The sequence below is a fragment of the Lissotriton vulgaris genome, chromosome 7 (assembly GCF_964263255.1).
Source record: "Lissotriton vulgaris chromosome 7, aLisVul1.2, whole genome shotgun sequence".
Taxonomy (NCBI): Eukaryota; Metazoa; Chordata; class Amphibia; order Caudata; family Salamandridae; genus Lissotriton; species Lissotriton vulgaris.
This window is the reverse complement of record NC_141695.1, coordinates 219070309-219092973: the sequence shown is the minus strand read 5'-3', so window position 1 is coordinate 219092973 and position 22665 is coordinate 219070309. Positions and strand designations below refer to the sequence as shown.

General features: G+C 44.2%; 1 protein-coding gene across 2 annotated transcripts in view; it reads left to right on the top strand.

Annotated features, from left to right (window-relative positions):
• Positions 1-20026, top strand: part of APLP1 (amyloid beta precursor like protein 1) — a 244753-nt gene extending 224727 nt beyond the window's left edge. Inside the window, exons 14-16 of one of the 2 annotated variants that reach the window (XM_086929990.1) lie at positions 6413-6478; positions 13579-13722; positions 14856-20026. In XM_086929990.1, the coding sequence (XP_086786116.1) occupies positions 6413-6478; positions 13579-13722; positions 14856-14954 (309 nt within the window). In that variant the 3' untranslated portion in view covers positions 14955-20026. The remainder of the gene's footprint in view (positions 1-6412; positions 6479-13578; positions 13723-14855) is intronic. The other variant, XM_086929991.1, reaches the window with a different exon arrangement.
• Positions 20027-22665: the final 2639 nt, after the last annotated feature.

The following is a 22665-nucleotide window of genomic DNA, read 5'->3' as shown; positions in this document are numbered from 1 at the left end:
GAAAGCAGAGGGGACCAAGTTCGTACTACTAGCCAGTAGTCAGAGGGTACCAGGAAGGCACCGGTTGGCCGTCACCTCGACCAGGTGAGTGGGCGACGCTAGGCTCTGCAGTCTCACGGACCAGGAGGCGTTGTCGGCGACCACGGCGGAGGTGCGAGCTGTCCCACGAAGGATGATGCTGTCGGCGTCGCTGGGCCCAGGATGGGGCAACAAGCCTTGGCAGATCTCAGGGCCACGTGGTGGGCCTAAGATGGCGTCTTGAGTGGACCAGGAGGGTCCGGGGTGCTTCTCGCAAAGATGGAAGCAAGGGCCAGTCTGGAGCAACCAGACCAGCAGTGATGATTCTCGGATGTCGTCACAGAAGGGCACAAGCCAGCGGCTAGTGACCAGACAACGTGCTGAGCAGCGAGCAGAAGGGCCCCACGCAGATCGTGGAGATGCTGGGAGACTGCACTTCGGTGCTGGAGCGGCTCAGGGTTGGGGCTTCTCGGACCCCAGAGCACTCACCAGAGAGTTACCTCGATGGTCGTGCTGGCGTTAAGAGCGTGCAGGTTCTGATGATGGCCGGTCCCTCGAGGTCTCGTCGCACCCACAGATCACAGCTGAGCTGATGACGTGGGTAGAGGTCAGAGGTGCCAGGGAAGCCGGTTCTCGTCGAGCTGGGCCGTCGGATTCCTTGAGGAAGGACTTACAGCAAACCGCAGAGTTCTTAGTTGGTGCCCGCTGATGCAGGGTGACTACTCCTTAGTCACAAGGGAGAAATCTTGAGAAGAGTCTTGAATGTCCTTTCGTAGAAAGTAGTTCTTGAATCAAAGATGATCTAATTTGGAAGGGTCCCCGCTCCGGTCTTTATTCTAAAGAAAGGGGTGGGTACATGACTAGGTCCTGCCCTAAGGGTGGGACCAGGAAGGGGGGTAGTTACGCCCCTCTCCCCTGCCGGACTTTCCCCAGGCCAGGGCCGTCGCCCCTGGAACTGGTTCTAACCGGCAGATGCGTAGTGAGCACCGGGGTGCCACTCCGCAGTCACCTTCTCGCCAAAGCCCTACCTACCCAGAATACACAAACCCTGTCTGGGACGGTGCGAACACCGCCCTCGACAGGAAACCCTTTGTCCAAGTGCTCCTCGCTGGAAGGACTCCCAGCAGCAGGAGGTCAGACTCGTGTCTGTGGTGGCAGCATCCATTTTGTGGAGCTGAGGCTTCAGTTAACTTTAACCGGGGTTCACAGTTACGTACATGTCGTGTCCCTCTAGAAGGGTGGGATGCTAACCTCATCGCCAGAATTGGTGAGAGGGCAGCACCCCGATTCGTATGACACCTTACTCGACATGCCTGGATAACGCGACACCGGAGTTACCGTTATGGTACGCGTTATCATGGAACAGCCATTGGGTCTTGATTCCGCAAGCTGCAACCGGGCTCGGCTCGGGCCTGAACCTAGCTCACACGAGCCCACGCACTCTGCCTTCAGGATCGTTAAGGCCTGCCATAGGAGTGACTGAGAGGAACTCGGGTGTCCATTGTATGGTTAGATATAGAGCTACTATACCTAAAGCGAAGGGTGGTTACACGCCTTCGCCCCAGCTGTCGTGCAGCCAGTTGTGTCAAATTTAGGAGGCCAGCCAGGGGTGGCATAATACATGCTTCAGCCCCTGGCGGCCCTGGGTACACCTATGCCCTGCGTTACGGGGTCTGATAAGGTGGCCCAGTACCAATTGGTAAATGCACCTAGGGTACATATCGTAATTTAGAAAGAGAACAGCCAGGCTGTGGGTCTGATTAGCAGGCCCACAGCCAGAGAAAGTCGTAAACCAGTGAAACAAAAGCAAAAAATCTGGGTGATCATAGGATTGCAGACCCTACTCTCCTACACACCCTTATTATCTAATGTCTTAAAGTTGAGATGTTTAGGATTACTCCCTTTGCTCCCAACAGGTTCTCAGCTGAAGAAACTAGCACTGACAGAGTAATGACATAATTTGTTAATAAACCCTTTCCACATCCAGCCATTATTTGTAAGGAGCCGGCACACTTACATGCCTTTGAATCTAAAATATCTGTTTCAGGGCAAACCTGGGGGACGATTACTATGGTGGGCGGACTCAAGTCATCTCGCCATTGTACCGGAGATTGGGACCTCCCGCCTGTAAGGTGGCAGTCCCTCACCAAGATTTACGATGCGACTGCCACCATGGCGGTCGCATCCAGCCCGTTTTACATTGCAGCTGATGCTGCTGGCTGCACGCGGTGCCTGCCACTCAGTGCAGGGAAATGTAGGGGGGGTACCATGGGTGCATGAGTGCACTACCACCACCCGCCAACACAAGGGGGGCCCGCAACGGGCCCCCAAAACCAATCCCCACCAGCCTTTCCATGGCAGTTTTACCTCCATGTAAAGGCTGGCTTCATCCAGCATTGTAATTTGGCGAACGGTGCCTGCTCGGCACTGCCACCATTTTACACATGCTGACCACTCCGCCAGGCAATCAGAATGATTACCTGTGCGGAACCGTGGCTTGGCGGTCTTTACGACCGCCACAGTACCAGAAAGATCCCCCCCGCCATCGTAATATGGCGGGGGAAAATTGCTGTCGGATGGCAGAGGGCCTGCCACTACACAGCTGGCGGTGGCGGGCCCTCCGCCATTGTAATGACCTCCCCCTAGTTACTCCTTATTGATTGCACTCTGTACCAAGGACTTCAGCTGCAATTTCAAGATAGAGGAGAGCGCATTGCATTGTGGGTTTGGCACCTTTGAAGCTTAGCCCCCTCAATGATCTTGCGCCAAATTCTTTTAAAATGACTTTTGCTGAATCGAGATATCCTTCCCAGGGAACTGAATGGCTATTTCTCCAAGAACCAGAATACTTCTGTTCCTTGCCCAGCTGCTGTTATGGTCTTTGAGGTTAGACATCAGTAGTAAAAGATAAACATGGCGTTGGTAAGAGTTGCTATTTTGGTTGCATGTAGTAAAAATACATTGTAGTTAGGAGAGAAAGAAACCACAGCCCACAGGTGACCGAAATCGGCTAGGGCATTAACTAAACTAAATATCTGATGACCATAGCCGAACCAGAAGTAAATTCAATTAAAAAACTCAAAAGACTGTATCATTTGGCTGTGCTTTGTGATGAATGGATACATCAATATGGAGGCCTACTAACTGAGATTATTAATACTTTTTTGACAGATGCTGAGGCTATTAGACGCTGGGAAAAAGTTCTCCCATCATTGCTAGATTTTGTTTTAAAAGCTGTTAATAACTTTCTTGCCAATCACAGATGAGGAAACACATTAAAAAGTAACTTGTATATCGAAGAGTTGAGGCATATGAAAAGAAACATTAATGGTCTTACCAGGTGCCAAAAAAAGAATGGAATTAACTTATTACAATTGGACGTCTAAACTAAATATTTGAAGGAAAAGGTAACTTTTAAATTAAAGGTGGCATATTATCAAGAAATTATTTGCTAGGTTTGACTAAGACATTTTGGTGATAAATTCAATTAGAACTGTGAAACTAGAACAAAATAACATTGATGCAGAAACATGAACCTATTACTTGTTGGAGCTTAAGTACTATGATCAGGAAAAAAAAGTCTTGAAAATTGAGCATAGATACGGCCTCCCTTGTAATCGCAGGAAAAAATGATCACATGTGCTCTTGATTTCTCCAGAAGAAATAGTGCCATGGGGCCAGATGGCACACCTATCACAGTCATCAAAAATAATCCTATGTTCTGGAATCAAACATTATGTATAGTGTACAATTTAGTACTGGCGGCAGACACCATTTCAGACTCCTGGAGGGCTTCAGTCTTGCATCTGATTTATAAAAAGAGATGTCCAAAGGACCCCCAAAATGACAAATGTGCAACTGGATAGCAATGAAAAAACACTTTGCTGCATCCTTCTCACCATACCGGAGGACTGGTTGAACCAGTGACAAATGTTACCGTTACATCAAGCTGGTTTTAGAATGGTATGAAAGAGGTGTGGCTCAGCGGCCAGAGCGGCTGACTCCAGTGCATGGGGCTTACTGTTTGATCATCGACAGCAGTTCAGCTCAGCATCATGTGACTCTGGGCAATAGCTCACTTAATCTCCCAGACAGCCCCCCTAGTGCCTGGATACCCTCAGTGGTGAGAAGTTTGCACTTTACAATTGCGGAATTATTATAATTATTATGTGAAACAGGAAATAACCTCATGGTCATTATGTAATGGCTCAAAAAGCAATTGCCATCAGAACCTCTTTATATGTCTTGTATTTAGACTTCAAGGCTGCATTTGATAGAGTAAATAGATCAATAATCTGGGGGAAAATAAGGGCTTGGGGTATCCAGCCACCCTATTAACAGCGATACGCCTTTTCTACATGAATACTTGGATCGGAATGAAAGTAGGGAGAGGAACATCAGGTAGTCAGAAAATATATACCAACCGTGGTCTAAAACAGGGATGTGTGAATGCCCCACAGTTATTTAAGCTATAATCAGCAGATCTAATAGCTACTGTTTTGACAGCCAGAGCTTTCTTCCCCAAACTATGCACCATACATATACCGGCATTACAACATACCAACAATACAGTGCTCTTCGTTTATACTCCCATTAATCTGCAGTGCTTACTCACAACTCTTCACAACAATGATCAAAAATGATATGTGAAAGAACTACATTTCTGATATTAATGCAGAGTAAACATACCAACATTAGGAAGATCGGAGGAGAAAAGATCAACCTAATAGTCTCCCATTGATATCTGGATGTTTGGCAAAACAATAACATGAGACCAAGCATTCAACTTCAGGCCATGAGCAATAGGCCTTGGTACCTGCAATTTGAACTTTGTATACCAAATTAAATAGTTCAACAGGAACATCCATAATGGAATTATTCAGCGCAAAATTCCTCCTGGCCATCAAGTACAGTTCTCCTTACGGGGCTAAATTGCACAAATATCTTGAAAATATATGGTCTATTTCTCAAAGACCCATTTTTAGTCTTTCAAATAGCACCCCCGTAAATCAATTAAGACTAAAATTTGGTTTGATTTACCTCTCCGGGCTAGTAGACTTCCAATTCTTAAAATACTGTGCAAGCCCTAAAACAAACTCTGATTTGGAAGGTACTTTGTTCTCTGCCTACAATGCATACTGTAATGGCATTCTATATCTTAATATAGTCCTCCATAAATTGGGTCTGACCAAGGAATGGGAAAGGAACTTGTACTATAGATCCTTCAGATTTAAGGCAAAAGATCCAACAATAGCCAAGTATTTTGGTGATAATCTTGAGGAGTTAGTGCATCAGCAGAAGGAGGTAAAGAATTATCACCATCACTTACCTCTTGTGTACCCCAGCCTTAACTAAATGGGACAATCGGAGACCTAGAGATTTAGGTTTCAGCTTCTACCATTGGTAGAATCACAAACTGATTATAAAATTAAAACTCAATATCCACAGCCATAGAGGCTGTGGATATTGTTCTGAGTCACGGGCACATATAACTTGCTTATTCCCAATTCTTTTGGAGCTCCATCAAAAACTGTGAGGCCTTGTTTATTAGACTCTTGCTCTACAAGATTAACCCCTTCCATGCTGATGACGGCCCCCAGCCGTCATGCACTACGGTGCTCGTGTGCTGATGACGGCTGGGGGGCGTCATAAACCCAGCCACTTGCGATTCTGCCACACAGGCGCAGAATCGCGGCCGCATGGAAGGGGTTAGCGATGCAAGTGACGCATGTCCACTGGGCAATGGTATACAGTTGACGCACAGACTAGTCAAATCTCTGAAACTTACATTAAAAGCACTGGAAAATGCTAAAGATAGACCATACCTCAGAATGATTGCTATCACATCATAGCTTGGATGAGATGAATTGTGTAGATTCTAGATGTACTAACTTGGCTAGTACTTTAGATAGTCTTGTGGAAACATGCAATACTGTTTCATAATGATGACTGCGTTTGGGTAGGTTTGTTTTATAAGGTTGCGGACGATGGTCCTGTTTTTATGTCTATCATTATTAGTAGAAATTGCATTAAGGTATATTTCATCATACAAATTTAAGTTTTGTAATGCTTTTTATTATTTAATGTGTAAAATAAATTCAACTTTTGCAAAGAGACTACAACAAACAAAACCGTGAAACACCAACAGACTACAGAAGTATTGCAATGGAAAGCTAAACATCATTGTTAGGTTATTGTTGCGTTTGCATGAAATTGATCCCTCCATCCACAAATTGGACAGGCTTTGCTTTGTGAGGTGACAATCAAGTCTTTGTAAGTAGTGGGATTCAGCCTGATGGGTGAATGAATTGTTTGAGAGTCGATGTTAGAGGATGGATAGAGCCCAGTTTGTACTCGGAAGCATTCAGCATCTTTCAATCTTCTCGAATCGCAGGTGAACACATCCCAAGATGTCAAGGGGGTGATTTACAAGTCTCCGGACATCCAGAGAGATGAACTGGTAAGTAGATCGGAAAGGTGACTCGCTGTAGATTTATCTAGCGCTGTTGACTTAAAACTAAAGGATTGCAAAACATTGGGAAAGGGATACCTCCCTAATCCAGAAACATGTCTGATAGGCTGAAGACTTGCAATGCCATTGAAGGCTTACATGCTATGATACTAGTTTTGCTGCAGTTTTGTAGCCTTTCAAAGGTTCAACAACAGTACAATATCTCCTGCTGCCTAAGTAAGTCAGCCTGTTCTGTTTTTTGGGTCCTTCTGCTGGAATGGCAATGTTACAAAGTACAACAACAAATCCAGGTTTCCTCCATGCTCAGTCAGCTGATAAGCAGTAGACGCCTCCAGCATTGAATTGTTCATAGAGATACCTACCTGTGCATCCTTCTACCAGCAGGCAGAATCCCTGCATATTAGATGGACATTCACAACAGAACCTTCACGAAAGGTTCCTAGTTACACATTAGAAACCCAACAAATACCTCTGCTTTAAAAAGTAAAATCCTTTTCATCCAACATTTCTTTATTCTCTTCCAATTATCTCCAACTCTATTTAAAGTATAGTAAACAACAATATTTCGGCACCAGGGTCATGACACAGCATCCACCAGCATGTTCTGGGACCCCAGAGCCCGGTGGCACACGGTCAGTGCATTTAGCCTTCATTAAAATAGATCAGTAGTTATGGAATTCCCACTGCAAATATTATTATTGACACCAACTACATACCACAGGCCAACCAACGAGGCCTCGTATCAGAGGGAAATGAAGAGCAGCCTCCAATCAATTAAGTTATCTCTCAATTTTTCATCCGCCGTCCTCCTGCTCATTCATAGGGGCTTCCTACAATGCCTCAAAGTGCGCTAGCCGCTCTTCAGTTGTGGGAGGGTCTCTACTCAGCCATTTAATGGAAATATATACCTCTTCACTAGGAGCGAGATCAGAATTGTCAATTTGTGTGTTATCTTATCCCCTTTATGCTTGGGGACCAATCCCAATATGCACTCCTTTTGGGTCCTAGCAAGAACAAACATGTTTAGCTCATAAGTTCTCCACTCTTGAAAAGTCTCCCAATTCTACTGAGCCTATGAAAACCTGCTTAATCTTACACAATATTTTCCAAGCCCATGATTTCCTTTATTTTGCACACCCATTCATACTTTAAATGGTCAGTTTCATCTCTCCATTTCTGTGCAATTTATATATGAGCCACGAGAGAATCAAAGCTTCCTGCTCTTGTCAGAAGGACCATTGTCCTCTATTTGTCCCCTCCCAAATAATGGCTACACATGGTTCTCCAGACAAAAGGCCCCCAAAGGATACTAAAAGCCTTATCCCAAAAAATATGATGCATATGCAGTGACAAATTATATGGCACCAAATGCCTATGGCCCATTGACACCTTCCAAATTGATCAATCTAATCAGCAGAAATTTTGTTCAAGCATTCTGTTTAATATTATCTGCATAAAGAAAAGTATTGAACACAGCAAAGAAGCAAGACTATGGGTTTGTGGTGCATAAACATGTTGTAATCACTACACTCACCACCTTCAGTGAGATTTTAGGGGGATTTTGTTGCCAAGTTGTTTTAGTGTGATTTAGAGTATTATACTCACATCTGAATTTATATTCACAAGCTTAGAAGACTCTTGTGTGGAGGGAGACAAACACCACATCTGGTAATGAATTTCTTTTTGTTTGCATCTTGTGTTGGGGTAGATCCTGTATTTTGCCGACACCGGTCATCTACTGTTCGGCATGGACGTTGAAAGATTTCCTCCTTTGAATAAGAGGTTTCAGTTTCTAGTTGACTTAATAAATCCCCAGGGGTCCGCGATGAACCAGAACAGCAACTCCACATTAGACTGTTTTTTTTGCCATTGGGTTGGACATATTTTCAAATGGTCCACTACCATTGCGCTACAAAAGCTGTAAACGTTAGTGCCAGAATACAGACTTCAAACATGCAAAGATCTTGATTAACCATTGAGAACTTCAGAGCCAAATCGTACAGAGAAGCGTGGCACAGTTGTACGAGTATGACTCATGGCGGGAGGCAGTATGGAGAGCAAACACTCTTTAAATTCTGCCTTAACTGTAATAGTAAGATCATGTGGTCAGACCAGTACTGAGTTTGTAACACCTGCCTGCCAAAAGATAGGGACAAGTCTACTTGTTTGGCTTGTAAAGCCTTTGAGTGCAAAAAGAGTATTCTGTAACAATGCAGAATAGACAGTGAGGGCATTGTAGGATGCAGAGCTTTGCTGCTCCTGATCAGATAGCCAAAGACTTTCAAGGGGCTCACTCCGACTTCGAAAGGCGTGTACACTCTGGTATTCTGGAGACCCACAAGGAGTGAAGTCCTGAATGTGTGTCCTCCAACAACTCTGCCTTCTAAGACCATCCTTCTCCAGGGCCCTCAATTGAACCCACACTCAGTCCAAAGATCACACCTCACATCGAGGACCCTCTCTTTGTGGTTCGGCCTTAAATGAAGCCTCGGCTCCAGTGTAAGGAAAACAACCGAAAGTCTATGCCTTAACCCTTGAACTGCCTCTAAAAATGGCTTGACAGCCTGCAACACCCAGTTTCATGAAGCCAAAACTGCTTTGGGACCAGAGATTGCTTGATCTCCAGATGTGGAGCCTCAATGTGAAGATACCAAGAACCCTTTGCGACCATCTCTGAACCAAGATAGACTCTGAAGTCGACTTCGAAGACCGACTCTGTCTTGACTATCCGTGACCCACAGCCTGCCAATGACAAAGGTAGCCAGTCCGATTTATGCCTGAGGAGCATTTACATTGGCCCAGGATCTGGTCATATCCTTGCACAGCCTTTTCCTCCTGGTCAACCCCACACCAAGAAATGCCACCTTACCCCTGAGGCAATTTCTGAAGAGTTTTGTGCTTATCCCACACCACTAAAGAGGACATGCAAAAACTCAACACCACCCGGACCTTCACGTTCGCCATTCACACCAACTAGGGCCAGGACCTTGCTGCAGACTAACTAAACCCATACCATGATGCTCTGCCCACGGATGACGGAGGCAATTCTTGGTACAATTACAATGTGCACCCTGCAATTGACCCCTCTCTGGAGCCAAGTTCTGTCAAACCCTCCCCATCAGACACAGCCTCCTATCATGCTGCCCACTACAAAGTTAAACTCTAAGTTCAAGAAGAGGATGATGACTTCCTTAACAAGACACTCTAAAAAAAGAGCAGTCTGTACAATATCGGCCAATGATTAAAAGCATACTCGAGTGCTCCACTCAAAAATGTAAAAGACCAGGTCAAAACATACCCTGGGAGGAGAAAAAATATAAGCCTCCACTGCAAGACGCAATTTTCATCTCGGACATGTTTCATCAGATTTCCTTGTTGTCTTCTCGATATGTAATAAGGCATTCATGACAGGCATGTGGGACACCCCTCCAACTGATAAAGAGAGCTTAAAGATTGATGCTGCGGATAAGTGGATGGCTGTAGTGGGTGCTACTCAGTGGCAAACGCCATCTGCTGTTTCAGGACAACAAGCATCAGTTGGAGTAAAGGGGGGCATAGTAAGCACTTTCCCCATGCTTACAAAAAGCACAGGAAAGAAATTGTTCAAGAGTGCAAAACAATTGTTAGTGCAAACATCTGGTGTGACCTTGATGCTAGTGATAATGCCTCTCGTGACATCAACACAAGTATCCTTATCCACCACCACGCTTGTCTTAAAATATCCGTCTTCCACCGGAGGTGTCCTCATTGGTTGGCCTTTCAATGAATAATACCTCTTTGAGCCACAAGCCGGCTCCGCGCTAGAAAAAATTAAAAGGACACTGACATTGTAAAACCAATGGGAGTGCTGCAACACCAGCAACAGAAGTCAAAGTTTCACCTCTAGTAGTCACGACCAGCAGCAAAAACAGTGGGCATCCCACAATGACTGCACTATGAGATGCATTAGCCCTGTCAAAAAAAGATAGCTACCCAAGCAATACACTGAAGGCGGCTTGCATTGCAAGAGCTACAGTAGGCAAGAGGTGCCTAAAATAAGGGCACCTCTGCCTCAAAACTATGATGATCCACATATCATCCCTGAACATTCAACCCCTATCAGGTTATACTTTCTCAAATGGGAGGATATGACATCAGACAAGTAGATGTTTTCCATCATAGGCCATAGCTAATGCCTAGAATTAGGGTCTATTCCCACTACTTCCTGATCCTCACAAAGATGTTGCAATCAGTGCTCAACTTCTGACCACTCAACAGGTTATCACATCAGAGCACTTGAAGATTACAACTCTCTGATAAGTTATTCTACTGCTTTGTATTGGTTACTTCATGGTGACACTCGCTCACAGAGATGCCTATTTCTGCATCCCCATCCACCCATCTCCCCCCCCCCCCCAGTACCTCAGAATCATGGTAGGAGTTAATTATCAATTCAAAGAATTACTGTGTAGGGTCACAATAGCCCCTCAAGTCTTTACTACGTAGTTGGCAGTAGCAGCAGTGCATCTTTAGCTCAACTGCAATCACGTCTTTCCATAACAAGACAGGTGGCTGGTTTAGAGCCGCACTAGAGGGCAATGCTCTCAGAATCTTATTCCTCCACACATTGAAATTCACCTTCAGTTCCAAACAATCTGATATCTTGCCCCAAAAATGCATGTGTTCTTGAGAACCGCACTCCATACAATGACCGACCTCCAAAGTCTACGTCAACATTGACACAAGTGTTTGCATTTCAAAAGCTCACTGTTTCTGTTCCTGCTCAAAGTGTATCAGATGGGGTAGGGGCCATAGGCGTTTCTTGATGAGTTACTAAATGTAAAGGAATTTATATAGCGCAAATCACCACTAGTTTCTAAGCGCTTGCTTAGGGAACCCGTCCTGGTATTCCCCTGTGAGATAACCCCGGCAGGGTATTCACAAGGTGAAAGCCAGGCATCCCGCCGCGAGGGGCCGTTGTGGAGATTAAGCAAGCTATTGCGCGGAGTGTGAACCCATGAGTCGAGTAGGCACCGGAGCGAGAATTGTCGAGTCCATGGACATTTTAGGACTCTAGACCCCGCTGAGCCGGGAATTGAACCCTGGTCCGGGCTGATCTCTGCTTCCAGTTCTGCCTCCTTTAACCAGTGAGCCACACTTCTCTAAAATGGTATGAGCTTGAAAACCTATTTAAAACATGGTCGTGGTCTTAGGTGGTACCCTCAATGTCACAATGTTTCTCAATGCTAATCACTCCCCCCACATTCCCTCTCACATTAGACATCAGTGAGCAAGTGGTATTCACCAAAGGCAGAAGAGGAGACTTGTTTTACACAGTTTTACACAAAGGTTTTACACAGAGGTCCCCTACTGTGTGTTGAAACAGATCAAAATCGGTGATTGTGCCTTTGAACGCCCTATGTTTTTTGAGCCTTTGATGATGGTTTTGGGCCAAATAAACAAACCAGTCCATTACGGTACTTGGTGTATTATTCCATATGCATTCTATATTCATTAGTTCAAATGCATTGTAAGAATGGTGTGTGTGGCAGGTCAGGTGTTCATCACACTCATTTCCTGGACCCTCTTGCAAAGTAGGGGGCATATGTACAAGCTCAGTTGCTTCGCTATTGCACCACGCAACGTGGTGCAAGAGCAACACAGCTCAATAATTCGATTTATGAAGTCCCACAAGGCCACCTTGAGTGGCTTTGAGTAGCTTCATAAATCTTGAAAAAAGCAATGCAACGCAAATCCTCGAGTTGCCTTACTGTGCGCCAGGGAGGCGTTCCATGGGTGTTGAGTGGGTGGTCATACGCAACATCCATACATTTTGAAGCATTCCCAGATTTACCAGAAATGGTAGCCGTGGGAATGCGGCAGAAACCTACACCTCTACTAGTGAGGCGTATCGAGGAGAAATCTGTTTATTTCTCCTTGTTTTTTCCTCTTTCTATGCAGCACGCAGACAGAGAAAAATGTCTCAGGGTATTGTTTTTGTACAGGAAAGTGCTCATTCATACACAAAAACAATCCACCTTACAACGCAGGCATCCTTGTAACATGATGCAAGAGTGCCTGTGTTGGCACTAGGCAGCCAAATCGGCGCCACTGCAGGAGAAATTGCAGGAATACTTGAAATTAAATATGCCCATAGATGTCTTTGATATGGTTCTGTCCAGCTGGGCTCTGAGGCCCATCTTGCTCCCTACTAGATTTGTGTTTTTAAGTAATTTTATCTTGAAGTAGTTTCCAAATCCACTATTAAAGAACACACCGCACATTTGATAGCTAATCAGAATGCTGTTTCCAAATTATTATGGAACTTCTAATCTTTGGGTAGAATTTAGTAACTGGCTTCACACGTTGATAATCCAGAGTACCTAAAACAAAATATGTTCTTCTGTTTTTAATGTGATCAAACCTAAACCTTGGAATAAACAAATTCTATATGATAAATATTTGAATTAGATGTTATTCTGTGCTCTTCTTCATTAGGTTTCTTCCCAAACATATATTTTTTCCCTTAAAAACCACAAATTTACAGCTGCATGTGCTGTTAGCACATTTGCTTGTTGATTGAGTCTGTTTTTGTGTATATGATGCAGGAACAGAATCTCAGAAAATCAGGGGCTTATGGTATTAGTTTTGCCACATGGCAGGGTTAACTTCCTCAGCTAGGCATTGGGAGGGCTTATGTTGCAGTAGTTTCCATTTTTATCTAATACTTCCTCTCTCTCTCCTGTTTTCATCACCCTTTTACTTTCTAAATTCTTTTCTCTGTTTTTTTTATTTTTTACCTCTGCATCATCTTGCTCTATTTCCAATCCTGTCCCTATATATCATCTACCGCTTACCTCTCCATTGCCCTTAAGTTTTACCGCAATCAATCGTTTGTTTTTCTCTCTTCTAAACTCTTTACACCCTCCCCATTTTGTGTCTGTCCTCTCTTAAAACTATTTGTCACTCTGTGCCATTTACCCTTACTTCTAGTATCTTGCCACTTGGGCCTATTTGCTTTCTCTGCCGTCTCCCTCCCGTTCTTTACTGCAGTCTATTTTCTACTTTTATCCACCTTGTCTATGTCTTTTTTTATACCCTTTTCACAGGAGCCAGATACCTTGGTCACGTTTAATAAAGGAGCACTTATTGGCCTGTTAGTGGTGGCGGTCGCTGTGGCAATGGTGATTATTATGAGCCTTCTGCTTGTCCGCCGTAAGCCATATGGGACCATCAGCCATGGTATTGTAGAGGTATGTACTTCAGGTGGCACTGTAAGCTGTTTTAATGTAATCAGACCTTTCCCACGTGCTCAAGATAAAGCCCAGAGAAAAGGAATGATAGTTAAAAAAAACAGCTGCAGTATATTTACCAGCTGTCAAAATAGAGCAAAGTAAGGAGGAACCTAGCAGATAAACCTGAAAGAGCAGAATCTTGACTTGACAATTAAAGAGGGTGTATTATAATGACCAGATAAACCTCAGGGAAAAGGGCCTTGATCTTATAACACAAGAGAGCAAGATAATGTCTGAATAGACCTCAGAGTGCTACATAGAACAGATCAACCAGTGAGAGCAGAATCCTGACCAGATTATCAGAGGGATCAGATACTGGACAACTTGTAACTGCGTTACCTAGGTTCTCTATCCTTCTTAAAAAACACTCTTACACGCATTATAGGAACAATGGCGGTATATCTTGGTTCTCCGCCTACACTGATGCTTTATTGCATCACCATTGGGTTTTATTGAGTTGTATGCGAGCCTCAAGCCTGAGGCAACCACTGGAAAGCGCAGTAGTGTCCAGAGATAGATGTTAAATCACACACGGGTATGAGGTGGATAAAAAACACACTCATCCAAAATAAAAAAACTTTAATTGCGGTGTGGACGAGGAGTGTTATTATAAAATTATAATGGGTATATATGTGGATCGTGTTACTGGGCCCTCTATATCTCTATACAGATTAAGTCGACATGTTTCTGACTAGACGATAGAGCAAGAAATGCAAGACACCAACGAGATAAGACCAGAGGATTGCATAAAAAAACAGGCTAAGGACCAGAGAACAGAAGAGAGACCGAGATTTATCAGGGAGTTTGATACTGATAAGATACACTTAGAAAGGAGGATAAGGACCAATAACTACAAGGGAGCATAATATTTACCAGATAACACCTGGATGTGATGCTGCCTAGGTTAATAAAGAGTAGAGAATGATAAGATAATCATGAATGCAGAAAAACTTACAGAAAACTACAGTGGATAGATTCTTGTGTAAAAAGGGCGAGAGCAAAAGTACTGTCAATGCATTGTATTTTGAATTTCCAAATAGGTTGGTCTCACCATTTCTTCTCTGCTTTCTTTCTCTTTTCGGCTCGTGCAGGTGGACCCCATGGTTAGCCCAAAGGACCGCCAACTGAGCAAGATGCAGAACCATGGTTATGAAAATCCCACCTACAAATTCTTTGAAGAGATGAACTGAATAATCCAAAAGGGGGGAGGAGGGAGGAGAGGCATCACAAGACGGAGAGTAATTTGACCAGGAGTAGGTGGATAAAAAAATCACCACCTCCTCCCTGCCCCACTGGGACGGCAGGGTGAGAACCAACACATGGCCCAACTCTCACCCACAAAATGACACCGCCTCTCCCTTCCTCCCCGCTTGGGCCATCTCGCACTTTCACCTCATTCAGAGGGTTTTGTTCCTAGGGTTTTTTTTGTTAATGGTTTAACTATTTATTTTTGATTGTTTTAACATTCCGCCGGCCCTCCCGATGCATTGCTCCGGCTAGTGAAACTCCCAAAGTGGCCTCTGGGAGAATTTGCCACCATATGAGGCCTCACCGCCCTTTGCCACAAACCTCCAGAAAACATCTGATCCCTTCCTTCTGCACTGGAACACACATGAACACATGCATGCCTGCACGCACACATTCAGAGACACACAAGCAAAGAGTTACACAGACACTGCCACTAGGCTTTCTCCAGGAATGCTAATTTAATTGAAACCTTGAAAACAGTTACTTTAGTTCCATACCTAGCAACTTTCTCTGTGCCCTGTTCTGTTAACCCATCTATCAGCCGGCGCTCTAGTGCAAAGATGCACTAGCTTGTAAAAATAACACGAGATTCTCTTACATGCAGGTATCTCTGAATTATCTGCAAGGCGCACTTGGTGGCAAGGCCTTTGCCGCTAAAAGGGGGATGGTGTGTGGGACGATTAGTTACATTTCAGGCTCTACCTGACTTGGGAATGACCCTGCCCCAGTGCTTCTCCGGACTTTCATAAACAGGGGTGTCTGCCGATCCTCCTGAAGGCCCCTCTGCAGCAGATGGAGATAGGCTTGTCACTGGCAGGACAAGCTCGCGAGCCCAGGGCTTCTCACCTGCTTCCTAATTAAATTGTTACTTTGTATGGGGAAGGTCCGTGCTTGGGGGAGGGTGTGATGCTGCAGGGCTTGTATTAGCGTGTCTGCAAGTAGGCTTCTGCAATGATTTAAAATCTCTGCAGCGGCTGCAAATTCCTTTTCCTAACCCTAGTTTAGAACCGCTTCTGGCTTAATCCAAATGGAGGAAGATTTCTTTGGGAAGACCTCTGTGAATGAAGCTGGGGATTTCAGACAGGCTCCCACGGTAGACTCTGCTGATCAGTATCAGCCTGAAAAGATGTCATGAGACCAATGCACTGGGCCGTGGGGTGGAGGCGTAAGAGTGGAGGGAGTACCATTTGTTGTGGTGACTTCTCCCTGTTCTGCTCCCTTACCTGGACCAAGTGGCCGCTCTGGTGTTGCACTTCAGGGGTAGCGATTGCCCTAGCATTGAACCTGACAGGTAACGACATCTCCAACAACAGCGTCACCATTACACATGGGAGGTGACTGTGCTGACGGCTGCTGCAGCATTTTACCCCATTGGTGGTGGCAACGTCTCCACCATTTCACCGCAGTAGTAGAATTGAATGCTCCATCACTTACACCTGCAGTGGGGGTTTGTGTCTGCTCCACTGTTTCACCACCTTGGTGGCGGTGATAGGAGCAATTACCATCCCGGGGTGAAATGTTGGATAAGTACCTGAGACTTTTGAAGCATTGCACCTTGGGAGTTACTCCTAGTGAGTGCTGGCAACTCTTGTTGACTGCTCCAACATCGCACAAGGCATGGTGGCCACTGTCGTAGAAAAGGTTCCAGGTTTGCACCACAGGCATGGCATTTTAGACTTGCCAGTGACCCTTTAGCCAGTGAACAAGGACCAATACATTTGGTGGCATTGTTTTCACAAAGTCCTACTGACCGTCCCCAGTCCATTTTCTTGGTCTGACGGGCACTCTTTAGTTTACTCTATACAACACCTTATCTTTCATCCTCTCTGTTTCTTCCTTCCTGCATAAACCTGTGGAGCTAATTCCTATTTCCCTCACTGCACGCCCACCCGCTCACTCCTGTCTTCTCTCCCCTTTCTTTCCCGACAGTTGACCTGCCCCTTTTCTCAGCATTCTTTCCCTCAGGCTCCCGCTATCTCTTCACTTCCCGGCCTCAAACACGCAGGTGCTGCGTCTTCCTGTTCCTCTTACAATCCAACTCTCTCCCACTCGCATATTCTCTCCTCTTTCCCTGAAGCACCATTTCCCCAAGAGAATGCCAGGTTTGTTTGCGTTCGATAGGCATAAGCGGTACCAGCTCTTCCAGTGGTTCCAGTAGTTCTTGTGTAATATTCCAGGTGTTCCTATGTCCCAACCATGGGCAGCTTGTAAGTTCACAAGCAGCGACTTCCCAAGGGAAAAGGTGCAAAGCGCTTGCCTAAGCCCAAAATGGAAGCAGTGCAGAGACTGGTGTGAGTAGACCAAGCGCTCTGCTTCTTCCAGGCGTCCATCCGGTTTTCTGCAGATCTGAAAACCCTACACATTTCTCTCACAAAACCCCATCATTAACTCCACTTTGTGTACATTCTAACTACACCACTTGCAGTCATTCCACAGCCTCCGTGTTCTCTACCCCAATCGTCTTTTCGTCACCACCTGGTTTCTGGTTTGACACATAGTCCTTCAGCTTCCCTACAACATGTCTCTCTGCCCCAATGCTTTGTTTTCCGTAGAGGGGAGATACTGACTGGGAGCTCTTATGCCATGACTCTGTTCGATTACATTAATAAATTGCACCCACCCTATGCGAAGGACCTGGGCTGTACGGATAAGAACATACACTAGAGCGTAGGTGAAGGGCACACAAGGTTCCTGATTTTGTGGGTTCTTGCACAGGTAACATTTTCAGACTCCTCGATTCTGCATTGCAGCAAACATTTTTAGGGACGTGTCATGCTTTCCCTTCAGATGTGCCTGAAGTTTTTTTCAGTCCAAAGTGAAACAAAATACATGCCTTTATAATTTGTTTTTTGTGCGAGATTCGGTACTTTGCTAGCTTGCAGCATTCTTTCTACAACTAACCGATCCTGGAAGCAGCAATTTTCTGTGTCACCACGGATGGTGGAAATCCTCCCCTTTTAAACTTGGAACTTTTTATTGTATTTTTTGGTATTATTTTTTATACAGGACAGACCTGGCGCTCAGTCAGGTTTTGTTGAATTATTTGTGTCTACCAGGATTTTTCCGGCATAGTGGCAGAAAACTGATGCTTACTAAAATAAGAGGGACGCCTACTGGAAAAGGGTTTGGGTCAGTGTGTGGAAAGACAGAATCTGGAAAGCAAAAGATAATCTGTAAAGGGGAAAAAATAGTAAGGAATACAGTTATGAAAAGACAGCACCATATTTAGCCGGTTAGCAAATGCAAATTTAATAAAGTACTTTGGGTGAATGTTCTGTGGAGATGAAGTTAAATTAGATTTCTGTTGGTATTTTCTAAAGAGCTGTCATTGGAACCAATCACCTCCTATTCTCTGCAAAAAAGTTGCCTCCTGTAATGGTAACTAAAAAAATCTAATACTTTGCTAGATATGAGATTTCTTGTAATCCTAGTCCATCAAAAGAAAAGTAATTTTTCACTAAAAACGTAGATTCTTCTCATAGGTCTATCCAAAACAAATGTAAAAATGTTGGAAAGAATACACTGGAACCTTGTTGGTATTTCCAGTACCTTTTCTAAGGTCTATTATTTTATTAGCTGCATCTCCAAAATGTAATTTAATTAGCAAGAAGCCTACAATAAAAGGCGCCTCGCTGGCAAAACACTGTTCCCTTTCCATTTCTAGCCCTCAGCTACTTCTCTGTGGATTTACATTAAAGTCGCCTCTGTGCAAGTCATCCCCAACCTAAAAGAAGCAAAGAGGGAAGGGTGAGGCTCCAGCTGTACCACAGACCTCAACATGGCTGCCACTAGACACACAAAGGTGGTAATTTCTAATCCAAAGGTGCGCTCGGTGTACATGACAGGGCCAATTATTGCAAACATGTAGCAATAAAAGGGAGAAGCTATCCAATGGGGTTTAGTAAAGATGTCTGGTGGGTGACAACCTCACAGGCATGCAGAAATGGAATGTGCATGGCAAGTGGTGCAACTGCAGAATATGATGAGAGACCCTTGAGTCTACCATTCCTCACAGATCTATAGTGACCTTGGACTGAATGGAGCCACCTAACGATTTTTTTAGGGCCACAAGAGGTTTGGGGGTCCCTCCTGTGCCACAGGAGCCTGCATTCTGCTCCTGTGTCTAACTGAAGTGTCAGACTTTTCTGTCACAGACGGTAGAAGTATTGTTTAAACCAGGATGTCTATTCATGCATATGTCTTTTCTTCAGCAAGATGCTTGTGAATAGACCTGTTTGTCAACCAAAGAACAGTGGGTAATCAATTGATCTTGGCTAGTGTTTTTCTGAAAGGCCTCTCGTCTGTGGCATTTGATTGTCAATGTCCCTGCCATTATGGCTTTTCAGGGCCACCACCATGTCAGTTGATTTCTCTATCTTGTCCAACTCTGTCTGCTATTCTTCAAAGACTAACTTCCAAACTTTAAAAAAACATAACATTCTCTTCATAAACTGTAGACATATGTCATCGACATGGGAAATGTTTTTTCTTATACAATTTTGGGCCGATCAGTAGATGGGTGAAACCCTTTAGACTTTCACCCTGGTATTCTTGTGATGTTATGCTGTTGTGCCCTTCCTCTTGCATTTGGCACCGGGTTTGCTGGCAATGAATAGCGAAACACATTTTGTTCTGTGGGTTTTTTGCGCCTTTTTTTGTGCAGATAAAAGTCTGTGCATCACTTGATGTTACTTTTGTTGCACTCTACAAGACACATTAATTTTGAAATGAAGTACACTAAGAGGGAAACATGAATGTTTTGAAAGGAGCAACCCAGTTTGACCACTCCCTCCCTTCTCTTTACACAAAGCCTATTGTGGGCCTTGTTTAGTTTTGTCTCCGCCTACTGCCACACCTAGAAAAGAGCTCCCAGTCTGTTCTCCCCAAGCAGCATGTCCCCAGCCCAGGTCCCAGGATAAACTGTGTATGCTCTGTCCAGCTGTAACACACATCTGTCTGACGTTAGCCCATCACTACTGTCTTTCCTTTTGTCATATAAATGTTTTTTTTTAAACTTGGTGTCTTTACTGTCTGGATTGGAGGAGGTGGGGAGGGATGGGAACAAGCTGTTGCACACTGATGGCAGTGTGCTGAGTGAAGCCTCCATTGCACTAGGTGAAATGTTCCCTTTATTGTTGGATACCTGCATGTGCTCGCTTCAGTGTGCTGGCAGAGCCTGGCGACTCCTGGAGTGTGTTTTGTGACACGCGCTATGCGTTGGGTGAGACTGCTGGTGGATGTGGTGTGTCGGAGCCTGTAGTGCCTATTGTCTACGGAGATGGTTTTGTACCTCCTGTGTTGCATTGTGTGAGACAGAGTGCCAATGGAAAGGCAAGTTTTCGAACGTGTTAAGCCTGGGATGTGTGGATGCTTGCAGGCTTTTTGGCTGAGTGGTGTGAGCATTGGCAAGGTGTCCTACTAATACACCAATATCAATCCCATTACTTCATCTGGACCTTACATTACTGTCGTTATTTCAACGACACCATTGCTTTGCTATTGAATCATACCCTCAATTCGGCCAAAGCGTCTGGACAACGACTTTTAGAATGCAGCTGGTCGTCTGCATAAGGGAATACCCACATTTAAATCTGTCAAATGTAATAGTCTCATGGGGTGGCAGGAGCTTCATTTGCTCTACGCGCAAACTTTGTAACAAAATGCCTTTGCATCTGAAAAAATCTTTCCTCCTTCAAGAAATAACTTAAACCCTGGCTTTTCACTCTCCCTCATTCGTCTCACTCTGCTGTGAGTCTTGCATACCCTAGAACCAAGATTCCCTCTGGCATTAGCGTGCTTAGTAAAAATTATCATTAAAGTTAGTTTAATTTAGCATTCTGGTTAAATAAGTTTGCCTTTTAAAATTGGTCATTTTTGTTTAATTTAAGGTGTAGAAGAAAAACAAGACTTTACTCCGATAATACTAAAATGCGCATTTATTTAGACGCGTCGAGGAAGACTGATGGCGAACACCAATGACCAGACTCCTCCCGAGACTGAAAATACAGGCACTATACATGCAGATCTCCAGGGTCAGAGGTCATATGGTTCCCCCAAAGAGGAGGCCTGTTCAAACAAAATGCTTTACAGCTTAACAGGTCTGCAACATAATTTAAGCAAGGCTTCCTGCAATTCGAAAGTGTTCCACTTTGCCAAAACCCAATAGTAAGTAAAGTGCTTGCAGTTCAGCCTTGCACAGTGATATATGGTGAGCAATGTAAGGAGACAGCAAACGTCTCAAAGCAGAAACTGCTGTTGTGCATTCTTCCAGGGTCGACAGGAACGAAAAGTGACCTGCACAGATACTCATTGTATTGAAGAGAGTACCACTGGTTTGAAAAGGTTTGAAAACGCTGCTGTTTAGGAGGTCCTTGTGAGCCATTCAGACTAGTGGACGCATTTCTGTACTGTTAAAGTTGTTGTTTACCATCGATTCCCGAGCGCTTAGAGGCCTGCAGGTGATTGAGCGCGTTACAAATCAAAAATAACAATAACAATAACAACACTGGTCAGGAGGTCATCTGCAAACACCCACACTTTATTTTTGCTTTTCATCATGGACACTGTTTTGGTTTTCGTTAATCTTCCACTTAGGGTTTGTTTCTCATATAATTTAATATTACGCTTGAATTAGGGTAGGCTTGTGGTTAGAAGGAAGGTTAATACATAATTTACAAACAAAATGTAAATTAATTTAGGATCATGGTTAGGCTTACAGTTCAGTTTAAATGAGTTCCATTAATTAATTGTGTGCTCGATTGGAAATCTTCCTGGTGCTGTAGAGTCTGACAAGCCTCATGAACTAAAAACAAACAATAAAGCATGAATCAACTGTTAGGGCATCTGTTGCAAAGCAATGTTGTTGACAGTTCTGTTTACTGCTTTGAGGAAGGTGTAAGGAGTCCCATAGTTTAGCTGCTGCCAGCAACTGAAAACGCTCCATCTCAATACCTGCCTGTTCTCACCAATCACAGTAGAGCTTGGTTAGCTGGCCTGATATACAGTTTGGAAACTCAAAAACAAACATTGGCAAATCCAATAGGTCTCACCTTTGGGACCTTATAAGTGTTTAGCCATGCAGCACATTATTCAGGGATTCAAGAGCTATACAGTTACTACACACTCGGTCATGCAGCGTGATGCATGCTTGCCTTAGGAAACATTTACGCAGTTGTTATTATTGTGGAAGCATATGATACCAAAAGTGCCGGTTTGGGTCTAGTTGCATTAACTTTATTATACAAATAGTACAATATTTATAGTCCATGTGTCGGGATGCATTGATGGCATATGGCAGATAGTGCAATCTTTCGAGTCTGCCTTTCAAACTTTTGGAATTGTTCCCAAATTGTGTGGGTTGGTCTACACCAAGCATGATGCCCATAGTGTAATGTTTACATTAGTCTGGTAAGTATATCTGTAAAATTAAAAAAAACAATAGACTACAACGTTAAGAAAAAAAGTGCTCGAAGTAGCTCTCCGAATCCCCACTGTTAAGGAAGAAAGGAACAAATGGATAGGTCCTATACAAACCCCACACGTCCCTTTCCTCGCAGACAATATTGATGCAGAGTCGCCTAATGATAAGGTGCCACTCAACGTTACCTACCATTGCGCAGAAATAGTACTGATTTTCTGGATCCAGTCTGAAAC